Consider the following 18,251-nt stretch of genomic DNA (forward strand, 5'->3'; position numbering starts at 1 on the left):
GAAATCAAGCCAAGTATGTGGTCAATTGCTTTTCAACAAATTGCCGGAGTAATTCACTGGGGTTTATGAACAAATGGCATTGAAACAACTTGTTATCTATTTGGAAAAAATTAATCTCTACCATTACCACACATCACATGCAAAAGTTAATTCAGAAGGTATCATAGACCTAACATAAAAACAAAACTGTAACATGTCAAAAAGAAATACAGGAGAAAATCTTAAGGAAAGGTACAGATTTCTTCAATAGGAAACAAAAAGCATTAACCTTAAAAAAAAAAAAAAGGTAAATTGGACTTTATTTACCCACCTACATTATGGCATATTTTAAAGTGTCTTTTAAGCAATGTTTGCATTATTATGGGAATGTATATACAAATAGATACAGATATAGATAGATAGATATACAAGGATTTGTGTCTAGAATATATAAAGAACCCTTACAACTCAACAATAAAATGTCAGACAGCCTGCTTTTTTAAAAAAAGATTTGAAAAGGCATTTCACAGAAAATATATGAACAGCCAATAAGTGCACGAAATGATACTTGACATCATTAGTGATTTAAGCATTGCGAATTAAAACCATAATGTAATACTGCTAGACACCCACTAGAATGACCTAAATAAAAAAAAGGGCAATACTAAGTGTTGATGAGGATGTGGAGTAACTGAAACTCTCACGCATTGTTAATGGGAATATAAAATGGTACCACAATTTGGCAAACATTTTGGCAATTTTTTAAAAAGTTAAACATACACTTACCGTATGACTCATCAATTCCATTTCTAGTTATTTGACTAAGGAAAATGAAAACTCATGTCCACATAAAGACTTATATGTGAATGTTTATAGTAGCTTTATTGATAATATCCAAACCCAACCCAAATATCTATCCAATAGAAGAATAGATAACCAATTATGGTATATCTGGTACAATGAAATACTGTTGTAATTAGAAAGGAACAGATCACTGATACTTGGAAAACATGGATAAATCTCAAAATATTGTGGTGAATGAAAGAAGTGAGACATTCTATGTTTCCATTTATATGAAACTCTAGAAAAGACTAATAAAATATGTAGTGACAGAAAGCATATCAATGATCCTGGGGCCCAAGGTGAAGATGATATACTGGGAAGCAGAATAAAGAATAAGGCAGTAGTTTGGGTTAATGAAAATGTTCTGTATCATGATTGATATGGTAATTACAGCTGTATATGTTTGCAAAAACCTGTTAATTGCACATATAAAATAGATGCATTTATTATTTATGGTATGTAAATTATACCTCAATAAACGTAAAAACTTGTAGTGTTTATAAATTTTATTTATACTTGATCCCCAAAGGTAAATAACTAAAATGGTAAATGAGCACCCAAGAATGATTTCAAAGTTCAGTCCTGTTTGGAACTATATAAACTACTTCTGAAAAGATAATTGTTAACAACTAAGTATAAAATTTTGACTTTTAATATATTTATACAGAGAGTGGTAGATTATTTCATTTAAAATTATGGAATATGCCAATTATAATATAATCAGAGGAAAACATCAGTTGAACTAAGTGTCACATTCAAAATAATGATGTTAAGTGATATATAGAAAGTGTTTCCTGGAGACATATTATTTCCGTTTTTAAAACATAGAGCTATATATTAGTGTGAAAAATGTTAAGAAGTGAATATTAATTTGCAGTTCATAACACATTTTGTCTACAAGGATGTATCATAAGTAACTATAGCTTGTAATAATTAAATGTCTTTTCTCATTTTTCCTTGAGCTTTTTTCTTACAGGGATTAACTAATATCAATAAATGTTTCCCTTTGTCTCTTTATTTCTAGAAGCCGCAACCTCCCTCATTCTACTTCTGTCTCCAAAAGAAGAGATGAATTAATTCACCACCTTTCATTATTTTAGTTTTTATTTTAAAAACCAAATTGAAAAATGCCACATCTAATAGTTTCCTCTTCTTTCTCTTATTTATCTCCAAAGTTGTAATAACTTGGAAAAAATTCAGTGCCCCTATGTTTATTTACTCACCTAAGTTATGGCATAACTTTAAAATATTTTTAAGCAATGTTTGCTTTGTAAAGAGAACCTTATTCTGGAATTGATTCTTAAGTTCAATGGTACAGAAAATTATGCGTTTTCTTCTATTTTATATGGCTTCAAAAATGTGTAAAGTACTGTAGAAACGAATTACATCTGTTATGTCTTCCCCCAAAGTAATACATCTTAAGATATTTTTATGGTCCTTTACTTTTTTCCTTCCTTTCTCTATATAATCTGTGTCCACAAAAATGACTTCCATTCTTCAGCTAACCTTTCCTTCCACCCAGTGATGCCATGCCATGTGAAGTATATGGGTGGTATTATTTTATTGAGGCTTGATGGACCCCACTTAGATATTAAGCTTGGTTGCTTTGCCTAGTACTCCTTCCTAGAGAGTCAAGCTATATTAGTCCTCTTTAACCTTTCTACAGATTCATTATTGGGCGAGAAAAGCCAGGACAAGTGAGCGAGGTTGCCCAGTTGATAAGCCAGACCCTCGAACAAGAAAGACGCCAGAGAGAGCTGCTCGAGCAGCACTATGCCCAGTATGATGCTGATGACGATGAGGTGAGTAGCACTTGCAAATGTTCTTTTGCTACATTTCTTCCCACTACTTTTCCTACTTTATAAAACTCTATTCTATAATGGTTTGACAGATTCTTTGCAGTTTCCCAAGGAAGATTTCTACATTCAACAAAAATCCAACTCCACAGAAAAGAAATATTACTTGTATTTGATATTAACTTACAAATCAAGTAATGGCATCCTATTTGCAGTATGAAGACTTTGAAACCAAATAAGTCTATCTTTCGCCACACTATTTTAAAGAAACAGAAAAGGATAAAAACACCAAAATGTAAATAAGTTGCCTTTGAATGTTGGGATTAGGTGGTTTTCTCCCCATGTTTCCTATTTGCTAAAATTAGACTTTGGCAAAATTTCTACAATAAGTATGTAATTTTTTTTCAAAAAAAACATTTTAACTAAAACACACATACACATGCACACAAAGTACCAAAAATTGCTGAATACTTCCAGAGCTGGGGTTTTTTCTTCCCCTAAGAAGAGAAAGTTCTTTGATACTGCTCACTGTAATTTGTGCTAACATAATACAGAACAAAACTTTTCCACAAGCTCATGTTTTATAGAGTAGGTACATATTGGAATAATTTTGTATCCTGCTCTCTACAGGATCAAGTAATGAATAGAAGCTAATCCCTAAGTGAAATTGGCACTCTGGAACTCTTGTATGTTGTAATATAATACAGATGTTGTAGTTTTTTTCTAATGTAAATGCCAAATGTACATTGATATAAAGGGACAACATTTTATTATAAACATGTTTATAAATGTGCGTATGTTTCATATTGGCTTGTTAAAAGATCCATCAACAATTTAATTTTAGTGGCTCATACTCTATAAACATAAATATTCAGATAAAACAAATATTCTTTTCTATACCATCTCATATAAACAGAGAGAAACGTCATATGTTCAGTCTCTACTCATTTGAATATATTATGTTTCCAGAATTCTTTTGGTTTATAGCCAGGACATAGAGATTAATAGTCAGGCATTCAAATATTTTTCATGTATTTATAGCCTGAGATGTTTTTTTTAACCCAAATGTTTATTAAGTTTTTTTGTTTGTTTGTAGTAAAATAAGGATGTGTCCTCCATTTTTTTTTATAGTAGACAATTAGAAGTAGTACATCAGTTTACTTTTGATCAGAGTAATAGAGAGCCGTGTGAACAGATACTCTTAGAATTCTAATTATTTGAAATAGTTTTTTATTTGCAGAGTCCATTTGAAATTGCAAGTGTTTTCTCATTATGCAGAGACTTTATATGTGAAAATGTTATCTTGCATTTTGAAAGTAAAACAGAGTGATCCTCAAATATTTTAACTTGCCATCATTACCTAGTTTTTAATTCTCTTCAGTAGTGTTTTGTATTTTACCAGAGGCAATGACTTGCCTTGGTTGCAAGCCTAATTTAGTATTGTAGAATCATTCTGTGCAGGTTTGTTTTTAGAAGCAGCACATACCTTCTTACTCTGCTAGAAAGGTTTTGGATCTGAAGTGTGGTGACATCAAGTGGTGAAAGTGAGGAGGCCCAACTTTCTAGGTTCCATGTGCCTCAGCATCCTAGGCTTTGAAGTTCAGGGATTGGCCTAATGCTCTGAATTCCTTCTAGCCCCTAATATTCTGTGAGTCTATGAAATCAGACATTGGGTCTAGCAAGAAAAGAGGGAAAATCTGGTCATTAAGGCTCCTCAGGTGAAATTTTTGGATCCCGTTCTACATACTTCCTCCAGTTATTTTGAGGAGTTGATCACATTCGTCTCCAAAAGTTTACAACTCAAGTAGCTAACTACAGATAAAAGCTTTTTTTTTTATGATCAGAATTTTTCTCTAGTTTAATAATGTGAGTAAATGGAAAAAGGATATGTGTTACTCAGTATTTATACTTAGGTGAATAACATGTACCAAATGGAATATTGCCTATGGCTTTTTTGTTTGCGTATTTCCATAAAGATAGCAGAGTTGGTTGTCACTGGCCGTAATTTCAGTGCCGGTGACACTTTGTAAGCTGACTTTCCTACATGGTCTCCTTTACTCTTTACAACAATCAAGAGATTTTTTTTTTTTTTTTTCCTAGAAATGCAGGAACTGAGGTTTTTTTTTGTCTTTGCAGAGTTAGGATTGGAATCTGGGCTTTTTGCAACATACTGTGCTGTGACTGGAGTGGAAAGTACATTCCTGATGGATTGGTCTGTATTCAGGCAGACATTGAAAAACTGAGTAACAAAAGATGACGGAAAGAGGATTCCTATTTAGGGTGATGGAGGTTCTTGTAATACTTAGGTTCTGTGATTCTTTATTCTATATTTCTAACAATAGAGGAATTGGGACCCTTGGTGGATTATTTCACTCTAGCAGCATTACATAGGTATAATCTTCATAGGGCTTAGGGGGAAGAATAATTGAATAAATAAATACTTTACAAAAATTAGAGTTTAGTTTTAAGTCAAACTTTTTCTTCTGTAAGTTGTAGAAGTTGAGTGTGATGTTACTCCAAGTAACCACACTTTATTGAAAAGATCAAGGAATGTTTCCCTTAGTATCTAGCTGTCATCCTCCTCTCTGACTTGTGTTTTTTTCTCTTTCTTGTGTATTATGCACTGCTTCACCAAAAAATGTCCAAATAAAACCAGCTGTTAATTTTCTATGCATAAAAGAAATGAAAGCTGTACAAGTAATGAAAATTCACTCCAAAATGAAGAAGATAGCTACTTGATTCAAATTCATTTTTTACCAGTAATACCAAATATTATTTAATTGGTTGATTTGAATGATAAATATCTCAATTCTATATTTACCTTCTTTTTGTTAATGAAAAGTAAAATGTCCAAAAAGCATGAAGAATAAACATTGGATGTCCAGTGGGTAATGGTTCTTGAATAATTGAGTTAATGTAATATGTAATTGAACAATTTATTAATTTACATATCTTTGTTAGAACAAGTCCTGAATATGTATAGTCAATCACTTGATTTCTCAGTTTACTTAGAATTTACAGAATCAGCTTATGATTTCAAAATTTATATCATTTTTTTAAGTTATTTTTTGTTGTAGAATGTAACTTATACATAGAAGTGATAACTTTCCAAGTACAATTTAACAAGTAGTTAGCAAATTTCAAAGAATATTATAGGTTATGCTTCCAAAGTTTCAGTTATTTCTTAATGTGAAATATATATACAAAAAGGTAATATCTTTCAAAGTATGATTTAAGAAGTAGTTATGTAGGAAATTTCCAAAGTTGTTATGAGTTATAGTACCATAGTTTCAGTTATTTCCTTATTGTGAAATATAACATATAAACAAAAAGTGAAACTCATGGTAGTAAAGAGGAGGCTAAGCCCACGTATAATTATGCCTAGGAGTCACCTCCAGTGAACCTCTTTTGTTGCTCAAATGAGGGCTTCCTCTCGCTAAGCCCAACTCTGTAAATAAATTCATCACCTTCCCCTCAACATGGGACAGGACCCCCCAGGTGAGTGAGTCTCCCTGGCAATGTGGGACACAGATTCCAGAAATGAGCCTAACCCTATCATTGAGGGATTGAGAATGCCTTTTTGACCAAAAGGGGGAAAAGAAAGGCAACAAAATAAGGTTTCAGTGGCTGAGAGAATTCAAATAGAGTCAAAGGCTCTCCTAGAGGTTACTCCTGTGCAAGCTTCACCTAGATATGCCAAATGACCACAGTATGATAAGCCCAAGTCAACAGTAGTCCCCAAAACCTTAAAGAATACCCAGATCCCTATCTTAGACTCTATAAAAGTTTCATTCACTGAATTTATTCTTCAGAAACATAAATTCTTCAGAGAACTCCTATGCCAGCTAACTACCAAAACCCAGAGGCAATAGCCTCTTCAAGAACATCAACTAGATGTGTCCCCTTTCCTGATAAAGTTGGCACCCCTTTTCAACATGAGCAAGTTAGGGTGGTCACTGCCTAGACATACCTGAAGATCAAAAAGTGATTAAACTAGAGGAGGGGGTAGCAACAGACAAGATGGAATTTAACAAAATTTATGTCTTTTTTATAGGACAGTATGCCCTCTGACATTCCCTGGACCAGCCAAGAAAACTTCTAAACTAGACACAGAGCAACCAAATTCATCCAGCTTATTCCAGAGCCAGCACTTAGATCGGCATTGTTTGTATGGTGAAGGATAGATAGCCTCTGGTTTTGATTATCCAAGTTGATTCTTACTGGGAATTTGTCACATTGACAGAGGGGAATTGGCTACAGAGAAAATAGCACAATGTGAGAAATGTATCCCCAAGTTGTAAAATTATGGTGGTCCTCTATCAGTACCACATTAGGAATAAGAACACCTTATCATGCACTACTTACGCTTAGATACAGCTCTTTTAATGCTTTAGGAAATAAGTCATAATCAAGTAGAATTTGAAGTCTATACTCTTCAAACTATAAAAATTCTGCTTTTTCTTTTTTTATTTTTCCCCAAATATTTAAACCAGAAGAGTTAAGCAAACAGCCAGTTCAATTTTAGGTTGCATTCCTGTAGAAGTTCACAGTCTCTCTCTTTTTTTTTTTTTTTTTTTAATTCACTTTTATTAAGATATACCCACATACCATACAGTCACCCACAATGTACAATCCATTGTTCACAGTACCATCATGTAATTATGCATTCATCACCACAATTTTTGAACATTTTCATTTTTCCAAAAAAAAAACAATAAAAGTAAAAAGAACACCCAAAAATCACATTCCCCAACCCCCCCATCCCCTCCTATTATTTATTTAATTTTTGTCATCATTCTTCTACTCTTCTCCATACGCTGGATAAAGGGAGTGTGAGCCACAGGGTTTTCACAATCACACAGTCACATCATGTAAACTATATAGTTATACAATCATCTTCAAGAATCAAGGCTACTGGGTTGCATTTCAACAGTTTCAGGTATTTCTTTCTAGCTATTCCAATACACTAAAAACTAAAAAGGAATATCTATATAACACATAAGAATAACCTGCAGAATGACCTCTTGACTCTATTTGAGATCTGTCAGCCACTGAAACTATTTTGTTTCATTTCTCTTCCCCCTTTTGGTCAAGAAGGCTTTCTCAATCACACGATGCCAGGTCCAGGCTCATCCCCAGGAGTCATGTCCCATGTTGCCAAGGAGATTTACACCCCTGGGAGTCATGTCCCACGTAGGGGGCAGGGCAGTGTTTACCTGCTGAATTGGCTTAGAGAGAGAGGCCACAACTGAGTCACAAAAGAAGATCTCTCACAGTCTCTTAAACATTCTGATTTTTTTCTTAAAATGTTGAAATGGCTCTGCCAAAAGGCTGAAGAATAAAAGATTAAGAAGAAGGACACTATTAAAAAGGGGGAGGTATAAATTTAAACAATTGAGATTGTAGATCTGAATGTGTTTGTGATTAGTGATTTCACTGCTGGATTTAGTAGTATTGTTCTTTTACCTTTCTCTCTCTCTCTTTTTTTAAAAAAAAAAGAAAAAAAAAAAAAACCTGAAAGGTAACCATGGAAGATTTGAATAAACCCCTCAGACAGTCAGCACTATCCCACGAAATTCTGGGGGTATGGTAGATTTTTCAACTAGATTTTAATTTCAATAACAAATTTAACCTGCTGTCACACTTCACAGCTATCAATGTTTAGCTTTTCAGTAGTGGGAGAAGGTAATTCTGTATATATTTTGTGGAGTATGAAGCATATATGTATGTTTTAGATATCTTTCTATCAAAGAGCAGTATGCACTTTGAAATGCTATGAGCTCAGACTGGAAAGGAACTTGTATAGTACCACACTTTTGAATTAGAAAATAAATATGGATGTTCAAATTGAAGTGATCTGTTGCATATGTACTTTTAAAAGCATATGATTATTTTCCTTCTTTCTTCTCTTAAAATGTAATATTTATTACATTTTAAAGTTTTTAGATTATAGATGGCATTTCAAAGTCTCTTTAGGCAGTAGTTCATAACAATGTTAATCTCCAGAAATGAGACCCGTTCTCTTCCTTCTCTATAAAACACAATTTAACGTCTCTCACAGTTTGATTTCATTACTGAAGATTAATATCATTATAACTTTTATGGCAACCTTAGCTTATTTTTTTTAATTTTTTAAATGAATACAATTTAGATCAGCTACCTGCACGGATATGCCCTTTCATTGCTTGTGTTAACATATATTAATTAGGGACAAAAATATTATGAAAGCTATTTTTTGCATAAATATTAAAAGGTTCATAAGATTATGATTTTCATGTGAAAAGCATTGAAAAGGTAACATTAAATTTGGTTCATGCTGTTTGCTGTTCCTGGTTGGAAACAGCTTGTGCTGGATGAACAAGAGGTTGCAATTATAGTGGATATCCTTTTAATAATGTGGATTTAATAATGTGAATTGACTTTATTCTGTATCTCTAATACAGAGAAATATTGAGAAACTAAAATTGTGGCATTTTTATCAAGCTGCAGCAATATTCTTTTAGTGTGTATTACAGCAAGCACTGGATCTTCAGTGTTTTCTCTATCCTTTGTCAGTAGGGTGCTCTCTGTAAGGAGGGACAAACTTCTTTAATTTTTGTTGTCAACCGTTTTAGAACACTGTGACTGAATTGCAAGGAGTCTCTGGAAACTGCAATAACAATAACAACTATTTCCTTAAGGTTTGTTTTTTGGAAGAAAATAATATTTATTTGTACCTTCTGCTTCATGTGTGAAATTAAATATTCTGTATGTCTTATTAACTAGATCTATGCTCTGAAGATCTTCTCTAGAGCTGTGTTTTGTATGTTGAATACTAGTTTGAAAATAATCATTTGGAATAGTTTTTAATTCTAAAATGTAACACATATTTTAGGCAAGATTCTGCAATTTGGGCTCACTTCCTAATGTTTAACCATGGATGCTATTAACCACTAACACTTTAAACTTTTGTGATTCAAGTTAGAGAGAAAAAAATACACAACATATATTGTGCAATGTATATATAGTCATTTATATTGTCTATTAAATCTAATCTTCATTCTTGCAAACAATCTTTGATACAAAGTTCTTAATTTTTCAAAGTAAAAGGCTAAATATTAAAAAAAAAAACCTAAATGCATATATGTTTAAATTATAGCAGTATTTATTTGCATGATTTATATGCTAGACATACCAAAATGTCTAAAAACATATTATACTTTTGAAGATAGAGTCCTTATTACCTTTAGCTGCCAGCAGCAACAATAGCAGAACTTAAAAATGGGGGTGTAGGTATATTTAAAAGGGAGATTTTGGTAATTAAATAATCCTGCAGAATAAGAGAATAAAAACTTTTTTAATGGTTTGTTCACAGACTCCAATTTGACTGACTCTTTAAAATCATTAAATTTAATTACATTCTTTGGTTTGTGATCCCAACTCTACAATAAAGGTAATTGTTCATCATTGAAACCCAATGCTTATAAAGTGCTTGGAAAACATTCAGTTGAAGTCCTTATCCATGCTTGGTCTACCCTAAGCAATATAAACACACGTGCACGAGCAACTTACACACACACACACACACACACATACACAATCCTCAGGAGTTGGTCATCTTTCTCTTCTTGAAGGGTCTTCTCTAGGAATATTCTTGGTTTTAATAATAATAAAAACATTGTTATTCATAACATGAGCACAGATAGGGAGATAGGTAATGTCAAGGGAAGAGAGAAGTTAAAATAGGAAACTTTGTTTGCCTACCTAATGTCAGCTTTCTGTAGTTCATTTTCTTTGTTTTATATTGTTTATCGTAATACAAGTGATTTGAATTTATTTTTCTGAATATTTTCTTTCTGACTACAAGACTGTGATAATATTTACTCATGAGCCAGATATTAGATACTAAATAAACGTTATAAAATTCTTTCACACCGTTAAGTTTCTCTGAGAATACAGATTTTTTTTCATCTCTAGAAACTACACTAGAGCAATTCTGTATTTTAAAGATGAACTACAGAATTTGCAGTGCTAAAGAGATGTCATAAAAATAAACAAATGATGGAATTTTTCCAACATTAAAAATATTTACAATTTCCAGGTTGAATATAATTCTTTCCCAAGAAGTTCTGAAATGTAAAAAGCATGGTGAGAGATTGGCCTTTCCACCCTGGAGAATACAGGCTTACTTTCCTGTGGGCCATAAGGACTCCTGTGGCCTCCCAGTTGTTTGCTGTTCCTAGTTTCTCTGCCTTGAATGCATTCCCTGCACTGGCCCTTGTATATCTACTTACTCCTTCCTGTTCACCTTTCAGGGCTCTGTTTAGGCTTCATTACTTCTGCAAAGCCACCAAGGACTAGGTCAGCTGGGCTAGGGACCCCTTTTTTATGTTTCAATAGCACCGTGTATATCTCTGTCATTGTTTGCTTATGGCATGTAATCCCTCCAATGACAGGTTTCAATATGTTGTTGATTTTTTATATATTCAGGATGCGCACAGCACAGGGGAGATTAGAGGATGCCAAGAAATTGAATCTAATTGAATCACACAAAAGGAGTTAAGATGAAAATAGTAGAGTTAAATGAGGGGAATGAGATTTAGCCAGGAGCATGATCTGAGATAAGGAGGGAAGAATGGTATAGAACACAGGAGTCAAAGAACTGCCAAACTGGTAAACTACAGTTTGTAAATAGCAAAGTAACTGAAGAAATAATCCATTCTTGCCTTTTGGTGGTTGGGGATCTAGCATTTACAGGCTTTTGCCTCCACATTTTAATTGTTTTGGAAGACCATGGGATGACCCTATCTGACACCACTACACCAGAATTTTCTGGATGTAAAACAGACAAACAAAATTTGAATGTGCATATTTCATCCCTCGGAAACATGTGAAACTTTGGTAATAGTAACTTGCTGGACTCACATTGATGTGACACCTTTTCAGTCATAACTGAGTAAACCTGCAAAAGAAACAGAATGATTGAAATGACCTAAAGGATGTCAAGGTAAATACTACATAGATAGCCATCTTTTCCTTTCCAATGTATTAACATAGAAATAGCCTTCAATCACAGAAATACATTTTCAATCTTAGAAGTACATTTTCTTCAGCAATTAGAACTAAATGGTGACTTAAGAACTAATGTGCTAAAGCTGCCTTATCATTGGGGTTTTCCAGGTCTTGTAAAGATTCCATTCATTTTAAACTGATGTTGATACTGGGAAGAGTGGTAAAAACTAATTCATTTCTGGAATTCACTTTCCTAAAGGGAGTTTTAAAAACTATCTTATTGGGGTAAAAATCCACATGGATGAAATGCACAGATCTTAAGTGTATAATTTGATAATATTTTTAACATTATATATTAACTCAGATTTTAAAATCAACTTTAATGAGAAATAATTTACATATACTTAAACATGTAATTTTAAATGCATTTAAACAGTTTGATGAGTAATCACCATCACCATCAAGATACAGAACATTTCCATTACTCCAGAAGTCACCCCATAGAATTTTGCAATCATGCTCAGCCCAAGGCAACCATTTAATCTACTTTCTGACACTACAGGTTAATTTTGCCGGTCCAAAAATGTTATTTGAATTGTTTCATAAAGTACATACTTTTTCATGTTTGGCTTCTTTAACTCATTATAATGTCCTTGAGGTTTATCCATGTCAAGCATCTAGTAGTAATTTGTTTTCCTTTTTATTCTTTAGTAATATTTCATTGTCACATTCAATAATTTGTTAAGCCATTCAATGGAAATTTGAATTAGTTCCGGTTTTGGACAATTATAAATAAAGCTGCTGAGTACTGTTCCATTGCAGGGTTATACCACATTCTGTTTATCACCTATTGCTGCAGTCTTTAGGTGTTTTGAGTGTTTGCTTTCTATAAACATTAAAATGCGTTATCTTTGTGTAGGCATATGCTTTCCTTTATCTTGGGTAAATACGTAGGAGTGGGTCATATGGTAATGTATCTTTTGGCTTTTTAAGGAACTCTCCAGCTTTTTTTTAAGGACATTTACCATTTTGCATTCCCACCAGCAGTGCATTCGAGTCCCAGTTGTTCCACTTCCTCACTAACACTTGTAAAGATGTGTCTTTTTTAATTTTCAGCATTCTAACAGGTGCTTAATGTTTCACATTATGGTATTAATTTGTATTTTCCTAAAGATTAATGATGTTGAGCATTATTTCATGTGCTTATTTACAATCTGTATATTTTCAGTGAAATGTCTCTTCTGGTCTTTTGTCCATTTTTTATTGGCATGTTTATATACTTTAGCATTTTGAAAGTTCTTCATATATTCTGGCTATAAGTTCTTTATCACCTATGTGATTTGCAAATATTTTATTCCAATCTGTAGCTTATCTTTCATCCTGTTAAATGTATCTTTTAAAGAGTAGAAGTTTTTAATTTTGTTTAAGTTCAATTTATTAATTTGTTTAGTTATGGGCCATTCTTTTGGTGTCATACCTCAGATCTTTGCCTAACACAAAAATTGAGTCATTTTCTCCTGTATTTTCTTCCATAAGTTTTGTAGTTTTAGGTTTTACACGTAGCTCTATGATCCATTTTGAGTTCAATGTTTTATTTGGTGTGAGATTCTTATTTTGTATGAGGTTATCCAATTTTCCAGCACTATTTTGCTGTAAAGACTTTCCTTCCTCCACTAAGTAGCATTTGTACCTTCATCAAAAATAAATTGCTAAGATATGTGTGAGTCTATGTCTGTACTCTCTATTTGTTCCATTGATGTATTTATCTGTCTTTATGCCAATACCTTGCTGTCTTGCTTAATGTTGCTTTATAATAAGTCTTGAAATCAGATAGTCTAAATTCTTCAACTTTGTTATTTTTCAAAGTTATTTTGTAAAAGTGAGCCCTCTGCGTTTCCATATTTGTTTTAGAATCAACTGGAAAATTTTTATAAAAAGGTTTTCTGGTAGTTTGATTACATTTTCACTGAGTTTGGGGAATAATTTACCTCTTAATATCATGTCTTCCAATCCATGAACATGTTATATCTCTCTGTGTATTTAAATTTTCTTCAGTTTAATAACAGTTAAACTGCTATTGCAATACTTTGTCATATTTATCCTTAAGTATTCCATATCTTATGATAATACTGTATTGATCTTGCTTTGAGTTATGGTAGACAAAACCCAGCCCACCTTCCCATGTGGAGTGCCTAAACTCATCATAAAGCTGGAGCCCCGTGGACTACACAGCTCCATAGGATTAAAATAAATCTATCACCCAGGGAACTGCATTGAAAATCACCAGTGTCAAACCTTGATGCTGAGTGAAAAAGAAAACAATTTTCTCTAATATATAACCACTATCAACCTGAATTTATGGAACTTTTCAATACAAGAAGCATATCCTTTCTGGAGGAACTCACCTTCAGTCAAAGCCTAAAATATAAAGTTTCAAGAAATATGAGCTTACAGTTTCAAATTACAAAACTCAAGGGAAATTAAGTGCTATGAGTAAAACAATGAAGAAGGAAAGCTAGGTAGGAAGAAAGGAAAGAGTTAGGAGAAAGGGAGAGGAGGAAGGAAGGATGAAGAAGGAAGGAGAGACAGAATGAAGAACAGAAAGAAAAAGGGAGAGGGAAGGAGAGAGTGGGGGGAGAGGAAGTAAAAGATAAGGCCCAAATCATTTTAATATCAATTATACCAAACTGGAACAAATTATTGCAGTCACATTTAACTTATTCTAGAAGATTTTAAAATAAAGGTAGTAAAACTTTGAGACCAAGAATGTGGTAATCTCTTAAGAATATGAGATGTATTAAGTAATGAGGTATAACCTTGATACCAAACCTGTTATAACAGGCCCCTCCCATTCCTAAAAATAGTGCAGAATTATCCTGAACAAAACATTAGCAAATCATATCTAACAATGTATAAAAAAGATAGTATTTAGGTTTAGCCAGGAATGCAAGTGTGATCAAACATTAGAAAATCATTTATCACTTGCATTTGATATCACGTTTTAAGTCAAGAAGAAACAAAAAATATAAATTGGAAAGGAAGAAATAAAACTGTTATTATTCACAGATGATGTGGTTGTCTATTTAGAAAACCTTAAAGTATCTACAGATAAATTTTTAGAAATATTATAAGAGTTTAGCAAATTTGCAGGATATATAATTGTTTTATTTTTCCAGCTACTAAAACAAATACCATACAGTGGGTTTATTTAAACAATGCAAATTTATTGGCTCAAGATTTTGAGGCTAGAAGTCCAAAATTGAGGTGTCACCAAAGCAATGTTTTCTCCCCAAAGACTGGCATTCTGCTGGCAAACCTTGGGGTTCCTCAGCTTTTCTGTCACATGGCAAAGCACATGGTGGAGACTTCTCCTTTCTCATTCTGGTTCCATATACTTCTAGCTTCTTGCTTCTCCCATGGCTTTTTCCATCTTACTTTCACTCTGCTTACAGAGGACGCTAGTAATCCAGATTAAAGCCCAAACTAATTCGGTTAGGCCACACTTTAACTGAAGTAATAACTTGAATAGGTCTCATTTACAACAGTGTCACACCCACCAGAATGCAGACCAAACCAAGAACATGTCCAAACAGGGGTACAAAATTCAATCCACCATAATAATTAAAATAAAATATAGTATCTATTTTAAACAGGTAGGAAACATAATTTATAAGTTACCCTCTACAAAGCATCAAGAAATAAAAGATAGGAAAAAATTTGCCTAACAAAATACAGGCAAAATCTTCATGGAGAAAAGTAAAAGTATTGACAGATATTTTTAAATTCAGTTTCATTGATAGATATTCACATAGCTTGCAGTCAACCACAGTGTAAAATCAGCTACTCACAGTATCATCATATAGTTGTGCATTCATCACCACAGTCAATTTTTGAACATTTTCCTTACTCCAAAAACAAGAAAGAATAAAAATGAAAGTAAAAAAGAATACCAAAGCACTCCCCCCATCCCACCCTATTTTTTCATTCAGTTTTTCTCCCCATTTTTCTACTCATCTGTCCATATACTGGATAAAGTGAGTGTAAGCCACAAGTTTTTCACAATCACACAGTCACACCATGTAAGCTACATAGTTATAAAATCGTCTTCAAGAATCCAGGCTACTGGGTTGCAGTTTGGCAGTTTCAGGTATTTCCTTCTGTCTACTCCAATACAGTACAAGCTAAGAAGGGATATCTACTAGCTCATAAGAATGCCCTCCAAAGTGACCCCTCAACTCCATTTGAAATCTCTTGGCCAGTGAAACTTTCTTTGGTTTCATTTTGCTTCTCCCTATTGGTCAAGAAGATTTTCTCAGTCCCATGATGCCATGTCCAGGCTCATCCCTGGGAGTCATGTCCCAGGTTGCCAGAGAGTTATACACCCCTGGGAGTCATTTCCCACATAGGGGAGAGGACAGTGAGTTTACCAACCAAGTGGACTTAGAGAGAGAAGCCACATCTAAGCAACAAAGAAGTCCTCTGGGGGCAACTCTTAGGTACAATTATAAGTAGGCTTAGCCTCTCCTTTGCAGTAACAAGCTTCATAGGGGTGAGCCCCAAGATTGAGGGCTTGGCCCATGTTCTAGTTTGCTAATGCTGCCAGGATGCAAAACACCAGAAATGGATCGGCTTTTATAAAGGGGGTTTATTTGTTGCACAATTACAGTCTTAAGGCCATAAAGTGTCCAAGGTAACATATCAGCAATTGGGTACCTTCACTGCAGGATGGCCAATGGTGTCTGGAAAACCTCTGTTAGCTGGGAAGGCACGTGGCTGGTGTCTGCTCCAAAGTTCTGGTTTCAAAACAGCTTTCTCCTAGGACGTTCCTCTCTAGGCTGCAGTTCCTCAAAAATGTCACTCTTAGTTGCACTTGGCTTCTCCAGAACAAGAGTCTGCTTTCAACAGCTGTCTTCAAACTGTCTCTCATCTGCAGCTCCTGAGCTTTCTTCCAAGTGTCCCTCTTGGCTGTAGCTCCTCTTCAAAACATCATTCACAGCTGCACTGAGTTCCCTCTGCCCGTCAGCTCATTTATATATATCCACTGATCAAGGCCCACCCTGAATGGGTGGGGCCATGCCTCCATGGAAATATCTAATCAGAGTCATCACCCACAGCTGGGTGGGGCACATCTCCAAAGAAACACTCAAATCTAATCAGCACTGATAATGTCTGCCCACACAAGATTACATCAAAGATAATGACGTTTGGGGGACGTAATACATTCAAACTGGCACAGCCCACTAAATTGGCAGTCCTCAATGTTTGTGAGAGTATCAGTAATAACCCAGGTGGGGAAGCCCAACATTTCCACGTTTTTTCCCAGTTCCTCATGGAGGTCCTGCAAATACATTTTTATTCTCTGTCCAAATTACTTTGGGATGTACGGGGATGAAAATATTTTTTAAAGCCTATATAAAGCTATAAGAAAACCATGTTCATGGACTGGAAGACTCAATATTTTAAATGAGTAAATTCTTTTCAAGTTGATTTGTATATTCATTGTAATTCCAGTAAAAATAATTCCAAAGTATTGTTAAATGCAATTTGATAAGCTATTGCTCATATATGTATGGAAGAAAAGTGAACCAGAAGTAGCCCTGATATTTCACATACTTTAAAAGAGCAAGAATTATTATAAGACTGTAGTAATTTAGACCATGGAGCATAAATGAATGGAAAAATTAATCAGTGGAACACAACATGGAGCCCAGAAGCAGACCTTACATTTATGAAAATTTGATTTGTGATAAGTAACATTCTGGACCACTTGAGAAATGTTGGACTTTTCAATAAATATTACTGGATCAATTAACTATTCAGTAGAATGGTGAAATTGAAGCCCCATCCCAGTTCAAACTCAAAATTCCATTCCAGGTGGATTGACTATTTAAAAGTAAAACTTTATAGGAAAAAGGAAAACTATAAACATTCAGAAGAAAGACAGTATGGAAGAATATCTTTATATCTTCACTGTAGAAAAAGCTTACTTAAATGAGATACTTAAGAAAGCAAATCCATAATGGAAAGAATTGGGAAAATTAACTACATTAAAATTAAGAATGTCTGTTCATTAAAAACAAACAAACAAAAAAAAACCTTAAAGAAAATACCTTAAAGAAATGGAAAGACAAACCAAAAACTGGAAGAAAATATTTGAAGGGTAAATAACTGAAAGAGAATTATGTAAAAATACTTCTATAAATCAGATGACTACATTAACCATACAAGTGCTGAATTAAGAAAATGGAGCTTCAGAAGCCATAGAAGCAGCTCTTGGGGCCCTCACTGGCCCCTCCCCAACCCTCCCTATAACACAGGGTGGAGTCAGCTTGCACACTCATTGCGGGTTCCTGGTCCTGTTTCAGGGAGAGCAAATTGGTCCCTCTGTGCATACTGAGCTGCATGTATGTCATTGTCAATCTGTTGGGTGGAACTCTGAGAGATTGAGCTGGGGAACATGTCTCTTGCTTGTCTCCTAGAGTTTGTCTTGAGAGCAGAGAAGCTGCTTCCAGACAGTTGAGATAGTGTGAGAAAACAATTAAATTGAAACAGCCCGGAGCAAAGGACTACCTGTGTTAAGTAACTCCAAAACACACCCGGAAGGGGGAGGAGGTATATTCCAAGGGGAGCAGAAGTGGTGTT

The 18,251-nt window shown here is 34.1% G+C and overlaps 1 protein-coding gene across 16 annotated transcripts in view; it reads left to right on the forward strand.

Moving 5' to 3' along the window:
• The window catches only part of PPP1R9A (protein phosphatase 1 regulatory subunit 9A), a 429,978-nt gene that overhangs the window by 307,855 nt on the left and 103,872 nt on the right, over positions 1 to 18,251 (forward strand). For 11 of the 16 annotated variants that reach the window (XM_037836700.1, XM_037836701.1, XM_037836711.1 and 8 more), the window contains exons 6-7: positions 2,489 to 2,624; positions 9,233 to 9,298. In XM_037836700.1, coding sequence (XP_037692628.1) covers positions 2,489 to 2,624; positions 9,233 to 9,298 — 202 coding nt within the window. The remainder of the gene's footprint in view (positions 1 to 2,488; positions 2,625 to 9,232; positions 9,299 to 18,251) is intronic. The other 5 variants (XM_037836705.1, XM_037836707.1, XM_037836710.1 and 2 more) reach the window with 1 other exon arrangement.

The sequence above is a fragment of the Choloepus didactylus genome, chromosome 5 (genome assembly GCF_015220235.1).
Source record: "Choloepus didactylus isolate mChoDid1 chromosome 5, mChoDid1.pri, whole genome shotgun sequence".
Taxonomy (NCBI): domain Eukaryota; kingdom Metazoa; phylum Chordata; class Mammalia; order Pilosa; family Megalonychidae; genus Choloepus; species Choloepus didactylus.